Source organism: Moschus berezovskii, chromosome 9 (genome assembly GCF_049115385.1).
Source record: "Moschus berezovskii isolate FMDL1 chromosome 9, NW_MosBer_1.0, whole genome shotgun sequence".
Classification (NCBI taxonomy): domain Eukaryota; kingdom Metazoa; phylum Chordata; class Mammalia; order Artiodactyla; family Moschidae; genus Moschus; species Moschus berezovskii.
In genome coordinates, this window is record NC_142468.1 from 46,078,582 (window position 1) to 46,091,006 (window position 12,425).

General features: G+C 36.5%; 1 protein-coding gene across 4 annotated transcripts in view; it reads right to left on the minus strand.

The window, feature by feature from the left end:
• MYO5A (myosin VA) overlaps window positions 1–12,425 on the minus strand; it is a 203,417-nt gene that overhangs the window by 117,156 nt on the left and 73,836 nt on the right. For all 4 annotated transcript variants that reach the window (XM_088839618.1, XM_088839617.1, XM_088839616.1 and 1 more), the window contains exons 3-4: window positions 10,963–11,134; window positions 7,544–7,688 (exon numbers count right to left, since the gene is read on the minus strand). In XM_088839618.1, coding sequence (XP_088695744.1) covers window positions 7,544–7,688; window positions 10,963–11,134 — 317 coding nt within the window. The remainder of the gene's footprint in view (window positions 1–7,543; window positions 7,689–10,962; window positions 11,135–12,425) is intronic.

Genomic DNA, 12,425 nt, shown 5'->3' on the forward strand with positions numbered 1-12,425 from the left:
TGCTTTAATTATCAGAGAGCAATCAGTTTCAGGATGAGAAAAGACTGATAAGAATGTAAAACAAAAATATGAGAAGACAAACAGACATAGCAGCCCATGAGTTCTTCTCTTCTGTAAGCTGACAGGACAGTTAAAATTAAGAGGCTAGTCTATGAAAATATTCTATGAGGACATGATTCTCTGTAAGCGTCATGCTGAGAAAGAAGTAATGAGCTAAGGGTCCTAGTTATGCTGCTGCCACTGGACATGTATCTACGGGGCAAGAATCACTTGTGTCAACTGTGCTTTGAGGACAGATGTCCAAAATGCCATTTCAGTCCTAAATACCTAAAATGGAACTCCACCCTGTCCTTCTTCCAACACGTCCACCCCTACATGCACAATCTGCTCTGCCTGAATTTCCTCCATCTCAGTAAACAGCAACTCCAACCTTTTAGGTGCTCAGACCAAATACTTTGCCACCATCCCTGACTTCTCTTTTCCTCTCATACCCCCATATAAGCAAGCCTTATTATGTTCTACCTTAAAAACTTATCCAGAGCCCATCCACTTCTCACCATCTCTGACTGTATTCTCCTCTATTAGATTATCATTAGCTCTTGCTTGGATCAATACAAAATCCTCCTAACTAGTTACCTGGAAGTGACCCTTGTTGCATTACATTCAGTCCTTTTGTTTTGTTTGTTTTTTTACCTTTGAGATGATTTCAAACTTACAGAAAATGGCAAAAAGAGTAAACTGAATTCCTGTACATGCTGTACTCAGATTCACCGTTTAGATTTTGCTCATTTGTTTCATAAATGTCTCTGTTTCTCTTATTTTGATATTTTCTGAAACTCTGCGAGTAGGTTATAGACATGATAATGCCTACATATTTTAGAGCATACTTCCTAAGAACAATGACATTGCTCTTACATATCTACTATATCAAAATCAGGAAATGTAAAATTGATATAAAACTATTAATCTACAGTCTATATTCCTATTTTACAATCATCCAGTATTGCCCCTAACAAAGTTACCCTGTCTCCCTCATTATCAAGGATTCAATTCCAAATATTCACTGCATTAACTGGCATGTTTCCACTCTCTCCTTTAATCAGGAATAGTTCCTCAGCCTTTCTTTGACTATCTTGATCTTGGTGATTTTGAAGAGTATATAGAGCTATTTGTCAGTATACACCTCATTTACAGTTTTTCTCATGATTAGATTCAGGATATACATTTTTGGTAGGAATCTATCATGAATTTTTAACACAGCTGCCAGATCATGTCATTCCCCTGCTCAAAACCCACACTCAGAGAAAAAGTCAAATATGCTACAAAAGTCCTCAAGGCTTTGTATGGTCCTTGCAATTGCTAATTTCTCTGCTTGGAATATTCTTTCTCCAGATATCTGAATGGCTTGCTTCCTCCTTTCCTTCATGTTATTACTCAAAAGATAGCTTTATTTTTTACAGAGTTGGGTAAGTTAATACCAAAATCTACATTGAAAAACAAATGCTTAAGGAGAACCAGGAAAATAATGAAAAAGACAGTGTGTGTGGGGAGGGGTGGTTAATTGTATCAGACACACAAACATAAACATACTATAAATTCACTATAATCAAAGCAGTGTGGTACTGGGACATGAATAAAGGAAGAGGAAAGAATATAGCCAAGAAATTAAACCAAGAACATAAGAAAATTGAGGGCATGATAAACTTTAGGTGGCATCTCAAATAACTGGGGCAAAGATGGGCTTCTTAATAGTGACACTGAGATAACTGTATAGACATTTGGAGAAAAGACTAATTTAGATCCATATCTCTCATCATACAAAAGTATAAACTCCAATGGGATCAGTGATCTAAAGGTAAGATATAAAAACAATACAAACACTAGAAGAAAAGAGGATTAAATCTTTTTTGCTTTGGTGTAGAGAAAGGTTTTCTAACAGTGACTTAAAATCCAAAGAAATAAAAAAGATTAATAAATTTGCTTGGAAAAGGACATTACAAGCAAAATAAAATTGAGGGGAAGTATTTGCAATATAAAACAGATAAAGGGCTAATATATCTTTTATATATATATATATATTTAACTATTAAAATTGAGGATCAAAAAACCAAAAAACAACAGAAAAATGGAAAAAGTTGAATCAACAATTCAGCCCATAAACAAAGAAACAAAAAATGAAACTGCTCTTAAACATATGAAAAGATATTCAAACTTACTCATATTTAAAGAAATGCAGATGAAAACAACATTAAGATACCACTAAACTGGCAAGAACATGACACAGTGGTAAAGAATCCCCTGCCAATGTAGCAGACGCAAGAGATGCAGGTTTGATCCCTGGGTGGGGAAGATCCCACAGAGTAGTAAATGACAACCCATTCCAGTATTCTTGCCTGGACAGTTTGAGGATAGAGGAACCTGGCGGGCTATGGTCCATGGGGCCGCAAAGAGTCAGATGAGACTAAGCACATACACACATACACACACAGATTACATATTTTGTTGATAAAGCTATGGGGAAATAGACACTCTTGAACAATTCAGGCAAAAATGCAAACCAGAACAACTCTTTTAGAGGGAATCTGGCAATATATTTACACCTACCTTTTGACCTACAAAAGCCACTTTTAAAAATACAAAAATGTGCTCCACCTCTAACCTGTCTGGTCAAGGTTACTCCATTAGCACTAAACACTGTGTAACCCAATGCAAGCAATTAGGCTTTGGGGGTAAGACTGTGTACAATGTGAAGTCAAACCCTACTTCTGCTATGTACTAGCTGATAGGCCCCAAACCCATCTGCTTACACAGCGATTTTGATTTTCAAACCATTGTGTCACAAGTCACCAAGGCCATGGTGTTCAGCTCAAACAGCACTGTGTTAGACATGGGAGCCATAGGTTCCAAGAGCAACTGGGTCCTGGCTTGGAGCAAAAGGACCAATGTTGGACATGAAGACACATTCAACCAGACCTTCTACCCCAGCAGAGGAATTCCTGTGATACCAAGTTGATAGAGAAAAGCTCTGTAACAGGTATGAACCTAAACTACCAAGGCCTGTCAGTGATTAGATTCTGCACCCTCCTCCCAAAAGCAGTTGGGTGGTTTAAGCTGCTCATGGCCCTGTGGCAATTGTCCAGTTGAGGTAGCCAAGAATGTGAGAGTCCCTTGCTCTATCTCTTCTCCCATCACCTCTCCTGTCCCTCTTCAAGCAGAGAGGTGCATTTTCTGCCCCTTGTGGATGAGAAATCTTCCTCCAGCTCTGGCCCCACTGGCAATAAATATCACCAGTTGGACTGTTCCAAATATTTATGATCCTGATACTGAGAGCTGCCCAATACCACTGCCCCACTCTGTTCTTCCAGTGCTGCTTGCCACTGCCTGGTACTCCCGGCAGAGATGAGGACAGCTGCAGCCTCCTCCGGCTGTGGAAAAACTGCCTACCTCTCCTTCCATCCCTGAGAGGCCTCTGAGGTCCTACCGATGATAGACTCCCAGTGGGTTCTCTTGGGCTCTAGCTCCTGGAGAATGTTGTACAGAGTTTACATTAAAAAAAAAAAAAGTTCATAAAGACAAATATATCACGCTTATCCTCAAGATGTGGGCAAAATTATCTCATTATCTAGGCCTTGCTCCATGGTGTATCTGAGTTAGACTGTATATTTTGTTACCAAGACTTCATTAAAAGCAATTTGGAAGAGACACAAATACAAATATAAAAATGTATATAATAAATAATAAATATACAAACTTATTTATTGTAGTGCTGTTTGCAATTGCAAAATGTTGCAAACAATCTAAGTGATCATATATGGGAGAGCGGTTCAACAAATTAATAAAGTAAGTGGGGAAAAAATGAACCAACCTAGGTAACTTTGGAAATTGGTACTTCATATTATATAAGACTAAAGACAAAATGACCTGGACACAAATATTGCATTTGAGTGGTAAATTTGCTTTTCACAGGGCTAGGGGTTAGCATTTCTGAAACTAAGAATATTCTAGGATTGAGTAAACAAGTAAATATACTATGGATAAGGAGAGTCAGGTTTCTCAAGATCAAAGAAGTAAGTTAAAAGAAGAAAAAAGAAATAAAGAATAAAAACTGTGGTTTGGGGACTTCCCTGGTGGTCCAGTGGTTAAGACTCATCTTCCAATGCAGGTGACATGAGTTCAATCCCTGATCCAGGAAGATTCCACATGCCACAGGGCAACTGAGTCAATGCACCACTAGAGCCCATGAGCCTCAATGATTGAAGCCTGTGTACCTAGAGCCCGTGCTTCACAATAAGAGAAGTCACCACAACGAGAAGCCCACTCACTGCAATCAGACAAAGCCGCATACAGCAACGAAGACCCAGTTTAACCAATAAATAAATAAACAAGTAAATAAAATTAAAAAAAAACAGAAGATCACCATATGGTACCCCAACACTAGTCAAAGCAAGAATAAACATCAATACAAATTTAAAAAATAAAGACAAAATGTAAATTAAGTAAAAACTGTGGTGTTGAACTGAAATTAGAGGAATCAGTATGATTTTAATGGCTTTATGGTTTTAAATATATATACATTATATAGATACAGGTATGTGTGTGTGTGTAAAGATGAGCAAAGTCTGTGCTACTTAGAGAAAGGTAAATTAAAACAGCACTAGGATACCATTTCTCACCTGTCAGTTTGGTGGAAATTTTAAATTATGACAACACCTTCTGTTGGTGAAGGTGTGGGGGGCAACATATTTCTTAGCTGTGTGCACTGAGAAGGTTTATAGGCAAGGATACCCAAGTAGTGAATGCATCTAGCACCCAGATCTTAGTTCCTAAGTACCATTTCTTCAGTACAAGGAACCTGGGGTCCTTGAAGAAATGGCTGAATTCATTGTGGGTTGGGGCAAGAAAATTAGAAAATGAGTCAGGTGGTGCTAGAAAGTAGGGAAATGCTCAAAAGATGATGGAGAATGTGAAAGGACACTGGAAAGAGCTCTCAGTGGCCAAATTTGAGACAGTGTGAACAAAATAAATAATGATAGTAATGTAGAATAGGTAAAGAATCCGTCTACAATGCAGGAGACCTGGGTTCGATCCCTGGATTGGGAAGATCCCCTGGAGGAGGACATGGCAACCCACTCCAGTATTCTTCCTGGAGAAGCCCATGGACAGAGGAGCCTGGCAGGCTGCAGTCCATGGGGTTGCAAAGAGTTGGACATGACTAAACAACTAAGTACACACACGCGAATGCAGAATAATCCATAGTATGAAATACATGTCCATGAGTTCATGCTGATACAATTACAAAATAAATAATAAGTAAGTTGGAGGAAAGAAATAGCTTTTCCTTAGATTAGACTTCCTATTCATACCTGTAGAAGGAATGATGAAAATAGCAAACAACCATCTGGCAAACACTACAGTAATAACTGCTGCAGGTAAGAACCGCTGATGATGTTAAAATTAGTGAGTGAAAGTATATTATGAGAAACAGGATATTTGCATAGTCTCAAAGTATTTTCCCTCAAGGTACTTACTAATTTCAAAGTTTAAAATAATCACCTTAGGGACTTCCCTGGTAGTCCAGTGGTTAAGACTCCATGCTCCCAATGCATGGACTTGTGGCACATTTTATGGGTGTAGAGTAATTCATATAAGTGGCAATCATAATATCATCATTGACTGATGCATATTTGAAAACTGTCTAAAAACAAAACTGAACAAAGGGAAAACAAACTTGCCATTAAGAAGTTATGCTGGAGTCACAGAGGAAATATTAAGGAGGTAATATTAAGAAACCAAAGCAAATCAAAGGGTAAAAAGCCAGAAACATTCATATAAACCTAAAACTGTGGATTACCAGTAACAAGGATGGTGAGAGTCAAGCTTTCATATTTAAAAATAGTATTTTCAAAAAAGTCATATAATTATGAAAAGTAAAAAATTTTCCAGGGATTATTTTTAGGTAGGGAATGCCACGAATCCCCTCTCTGTCCAGTAGCTCTCAGGTTCAACTTGTAAGGTGCTAACATTGTTTTGCAGAGCTCAATACCAAACAAATAAAATACTGGCAGGCTTTTCTACTGGGTTGGCCAAAAATTTCATTCAAGTTTGTTTTTCCATAAGATGTAGTGGAAAAATCCAAATGAACTCTGGCCAACCCAATATTTCAAGGGAAAAAAATTATATCAATAAATTGAATTTTCTCACTTTTAAACTTAAAAGTAAACTTTTGGTTACTATTCTATAGCAGAATCTGAAATAATATGACATGTAGAACAAAACCATGTTTTATCATTTTATATTTAATATGTCAATATTTCATAGTGTCAGACTGATTTTAAAATCATTTTACTAATACATTTATTTTTTAATGTTCTTTCTCATTATGGTTTATCACAGAATACTGAATATAGTTTCTTATGCTATACATAGGACCTTGTTGTTTATTCGTTCTGTATATAATAGTTTGCATAAGCTAATCCCAAACTCCCAGTCCGTCCTTCTACTCTGCCTCACCCCAGAAACAAATCTATTCTCTATGTTCGTGACTATATTTCTGATTTGTAAAAGTTCATTTCTATCATTAGCTTTCTTATCTATAAAATGACAATGCCAACCTTAGATGAGTCCTATAAGGATAAAACTACTTAGTAAATGGGAGACAATTAAACAGTGCCTTGCACAGAAAGAGTACTTAATAGCTGTTACCTGTCATTAGAAGTATCAATACTATTTTACTAACAAAAGGGTATAGTGACTTCTAGGGATTCTGTCATTGAAATAATTCTAAAATTCTGTCACACACTGGTCCAATTATGTACAAACATTCTCTCTTGTTGGAAAGGAGAAAATAAAATCTCTGCAGTATTAGTTTTCTCTCCATAAACTGCTTGAGGGTTTCCAATATCATATTTATAACATGCCACATCCTTACCTGTAGACTGGAGAAATAGGTTAAAAATAGACTATTCTTCAATGAATGCATAATTTTGCATTAAATTATATTACCAAAAGCATAATCTAGTCTTAAAAGTAGATTTTTCTCTCATTCTCCACTCTAAAAATATTAGGGTTCCATAGTTATCATCAAAGACATTTTCCTGATGCTGTTCAGGATCACTGATGCTCTAAAATTCGCTAACTTAAAACTCACAGTTTCCTGTTTTAATTACTCCAGATACAGACAGATTTATACCAGCATTTAGGCCTTTGAGTTCTGGTCTGCCACTCACTGGACGAATAACATTGGGCAAGTCACTTAATACCTCCAAACCTTGATCCATGCATCTATAAAACGTAACATCTGTCCTTGATTAGTCACAGGATTATAGTGAGATACCAAAGGTAATTTTTAAAAACTATATGTCCTTTTACAAATGTTAGGTTATTTTGATAATAATTCAGGCCACCTGAAACAAATTAATCGAGGCTATTTATTTAATAATTTACAAGTTGTTAGTCACTGCATTTTAAAATACCTGTGACTCAGTAAAGAAGAAAAGATTATATCCAATAAAAGTAATGAAACAGTAATAGAGCTTCCACCAACCTGGCCATTTGCTTGTAAGCTTCTTCAGCTACTGCAAAGATATGTGGATCCATATCACCCATGTTCTGACCACTATATGCATTAATAATATCTTCTCCATAAATAGGCAGCTGTTCATAAGGATTTATAGCTACTAGGACTATACCTGGGAAGAAAGGTAAAAAAAACAAAAGAAGTCAATAATATCCTAATGGGCATATCAAACTTGGTAAAGTGAAAATCACAGTTAAAATTCAATTAATATCAAACTAACAAATTGTTAAGAGTCAAAATATACCATAGCATTTGCCTGTGAACCATTAAGTCCTAACTAAAACACCATTTACAAATAAGACTAGGTTATTTAAAGTAGTAAAAATTGTGGTAATATTGGAAGATATTCAAATATTTTTATAATATTTAAACCAAAAATTCCACTTCTAGAAATGTATCCAAATGAAATAAACGTATATTCATGTAAAGGGATTAAAAAAAAATAAAGACATTTATTATAATGTTATTCATAACAGTGAAAAGTAGAAACAAAATACATAACAGAGGGACAGTGGTTTATGTATAGCACAGGAAACTATATTCTATATCCTGTGATAAACCACAATGGAGAAGTACATGAAAAAGAACACACATATGTATAACTGAGTCACGTTGCTATATAGCAGAAACTAAATATGACACTGTGAATCAATTATATTTCAATAATTTTTTTTAAAAAGGGAGAGTGGTTTAATACGTATTATTATATCCATGTGATCCAGATTATGTTTGTGACAAATATTAAGTGCCATAGGAAAACACAACACACAACTATATATAGACTGATTCCATTTTTATATTTATTTATACTCTTTTACATTTACACACAGGATATAAGACAACTTAATATTGCTTATTTTTCAGTGGTGAATTACATGTAATTATTTTTCCTTTTTTATACTTTTTTTGGTATTTCCTTAAATTTTATAGCAGATATATGTTAACTTTAGTCATTCATTCAACAAATATTTGACTACAATTAAGTTTTGAGTCTTTTCTAAGTGCTATATTTATAGCAGTAAAAAAAAAAAGACTAATGTAATAGAGTATAACCTTTAAAAACTGTGTCTCACTATACCATACACCTGTAAGTTATATAACATTGTAAAGCGAAAGTCTAAGTTGCTCAGTGATGTCCAACTCTTTGCGACCCCATGGACTAGGGCCCACCAGGCTCCTCTGTCCATGGAATTCTCCAGGCAAGAATACTGGAGTGTGTAGCCATTCCCTTCTCCAGAGGATCTTCCCAACCCAGGGATCGAACCCAGGCCTCCCGCATTGCAGGTAGATTCTTTACCGTCTGAGCCACCACATCAACTATATTTCAATTAAAAAAATTTTTTTTAAAAGGAAAAATCTTTGTCCTCCTGGACCCTGTAATCTAGAGGGAAATTCAGACAGAAAAAAAAAAAAAAATATATATATATATAACAGGATAGATAGTTAGGAAAATGGTGGATTAAACAAATACTTATGCCTAGGAGAAGAAAATATAGGGTGGACAAGAAAGGCTTCACTGGGAAGGTAGCATATGTGCAAGAAAGATAAACTGAAGAAAAAATGAAAATTGAGCAAAAGACTTAATAGGTAGGAAAGAAAAAGAGCAAATATCAAGGATATAAAAAATATAAATTCTTTTAAGAAGAAAAGATAGCTGTCCCTGCCCCAAACTGGAGCCCAATGAAGAAATGTTGAGTGCTAAGTTGGGTACATGCAGCAGAGATTTAGAAGGAAATGGATGGAATCCCAGACCTGAGATTCAGCAGATAATACTTAGTGAAAGAAGGATAAAAAATCAGTAGAGAAAAAAGAGTTAGAGAAAATGAAGAATAAGAAGGAAACAGAGAAAGAAGAAAAAGAAGGAAAGGGGGAACACACACATGTATACTTAACTGCTATGACAGGGAAAAAAATAATCCTAGGCTGTGTCACTGGCAGCTAGTACGGAATGGGCAGGGGCCCAGGCAAACAGATCAAGCAAGAAGTATTACTGCAACTCAAGTCAGTCCTGCACTGTTAAGCAATTGAGAAAAAGAAAAAACATCTTGAACCTGCCCCAAAGATAAGTCTTTGGATGTCTACTCTTCAAGTATTGTTTTTTGTAAGAGATGAAAATAACAATATCGAATATGGCATATCACTTCTCTGCAGAGAAAAAGCAAAAGATGGACCCAGTTCTTTGTATTCTGAGTAATATTGTGTTAAGTTCATAAAAGAGTTTATTCAGCATAAAATGCAACTAGCTAATGAACATTGGTAAATCTTTTGAGAATCTGTATGTAGGCCAGGAAGCAACAGTTAGAACTGGACATGGGACAACAGACTGGTTCCAAATAGGAAAAGGAGTATGTCAAGGCTGTATATTGCTTTCCTGCTTATTTAACTTATATGCAGAGTACATCATGAGAAACATTGAGCTGGAGGAAGCACAAGCTGGAATCAAGATTGCCGGGAGAAATATCAATAACCTCAGATATGCAGATGACACCACCCTTATGGCAGAAAGTGAAGAAGAACTAAAGAGCCTCTTGATGAAAGTGAAAGAGGAGAGTGAAAAAGTTGGCTTAAAGCTCAACATTTAGAAAACTAAGATCATAGCATCCAGTCCCATCACTTCATGGCAAATAGATGGGGGAACAGTGCAAACAGTGGCTGACTTTATTTTTTGGGGCTCCAAAATCACTGCAGATGGTGACTGCAGCCATGCAGTTAAGACGCTTACTCCTTGGAAGGAAAGTTATGACCATCCTAGACAGCATATTAAAAAGCAGAGAGACATTACTTTGCCAACAAAGATCTGTCTAGTCAAAAGCTATGGTTTTTCCAGTCGTCATGTATGGATGTGAGTGTTGGACTATAAAGAAAGCTGAGCACTGAAGAATTGATGCTTTTGAACTGCAGTGTTGAAGAAGACTCTTGAGAGTCCCTTGGACTGCAAGGAGATCCAATCAGTCCATCCTAAAGGAAATCAGTCCTGAATATTCATTGGAAGGACTGACGCTGAAGCTGAAGCTCCAATACTTTGGCCACCTGATGCGAAGAACTGACTCATTTGAAAAGACCCTGATGCTGGGAAAGATTGAAGGTGGGAGGAGAAGGGGATGACAGAGGATGAGATGGTTGGATGGCATCACTGAATCAATGGACATGAGTTTGGATAAACTCTGGGAGTTGGTAATGGACAGGGAGGCCTGGCGTGCAGAGTTGGACACGGCTGAGCAACTGAACCGAACTGAACTGAACTGAAATCTTTTGATAACTCTGAAGTGAATATGTTTCGAAGAAAAGATCCACCCACAGCCTTCTTTCTCATGCACATTATTTCCATGGTTATGTCCACTAGCAAAAAGAATTCACAGTTCACTCAGACAGCAATACACACTCACCACAATATGTATAAATAAGTTTGGAATCAATAAAGCGGACTCTGAGATTGTGGAGTACAGCAGGCTCGTGAAGATAACTGAGGGCTGTGAGGTCATTTTCACCCACAAGTATGTCAGGGTTTCTTAAATGAGGCAGTTCCTTGGTCTTTGGATCTAGACGATATTCCAAATCCTGAAAATGCACAAGATACAGCATCTGGATAAATCATGGCAAAAACCGGATACAGGCATGTATTAATACATTTTGATCATTTCCTACTCCTGATTTGTTTCTCAGTTATTAAAAACATTTTTTCCTGGTACCCCCAAAAACCACAGAAATTGGTGGAAACAGCAAAAAATAATGAGAGTCTATTTTCACTAGATGTATTAACTCATAGCAACTTTTGCTAATACAGTTTGAAAAGTCAAAGCCTAGAATATTTTTTCTACCTAGTTACTAGGCCAGATCATTTTCTATGGGAAAATAATTGATTTTTTGTCCTCTTCACCTGGTATAAGTAACAGACAGCATAAGAGAGTGGTAAGAGCTTGGCTCTAGAGCCAGATCAACGCAGGTTCAAGTCCTGAAACTGTTATTTACTCCTTGTGTGTTCTTTGTATATTATTTAACCTTAATCTTTCATTTGTAAAAAGGGCATAATGGAAATAGCTCACAGGTGTATGGTAAAAATTAAAGGAGACAATGTTTGGTATGTGGTAAGTACTTGGGAACTCCTGAACCCAGAGTGGCCCAAGAATCCCTTAAAATTAGATGTTAACACTTTGCATCTATGCTTGTATGTGTAAGTACATACACATATGTGTATTTCTTTAAAATACAGTCCATAGTTTTTATTAGACTTTTAATGAAGTGCTTAGCCCTCCAAATTAAGAAGTACTACTCATTTTAAGGAATATGGCTTTATGGCAAAGTCAAACATGGAGACTCACTCAATTATGTATTAAGGAACATACAAGACATGAAAAGGAAAAAAACGGCAATATAATTGCAGAGATGGACAGTTAGTTTTGTAAAAAGACTTTTGTTAATACCAAAGAGATACATAGAGGTCAAGTGTTCAAATCAGGTTGGAATGAATTCTGCAAAATGGGGAGGAAATTTTTACAGTCTGGCCCTTGACCTCTCTTTGTCTGTTTATTAGGGTCTTTGTCTGTTTATTAGGGTCTAATGTCCTTTTCCAAAGCTGATTAGCCTTTGCATTGGTTCCTGCCGTACAAAAAATGGCTGTGTGATCTCAGGTAGACTGCTTAATGTCTCTGAGTCTGGGCTTCCTTATTTGGAAAATAGTTACAATACCATGTGCGAACCCACAGGTTTGCTGTGAGAATTATCATAAGAAAATATAGCCTAAAGTACCTAACGTGCCTCACAGAGTGGATGATCAATGAATATTGAATAAGTTAATTCCTTATTTGGTAGTCAAGGCCCTTCTAATCTGGTCTAATTCTGCCCTGCCTTC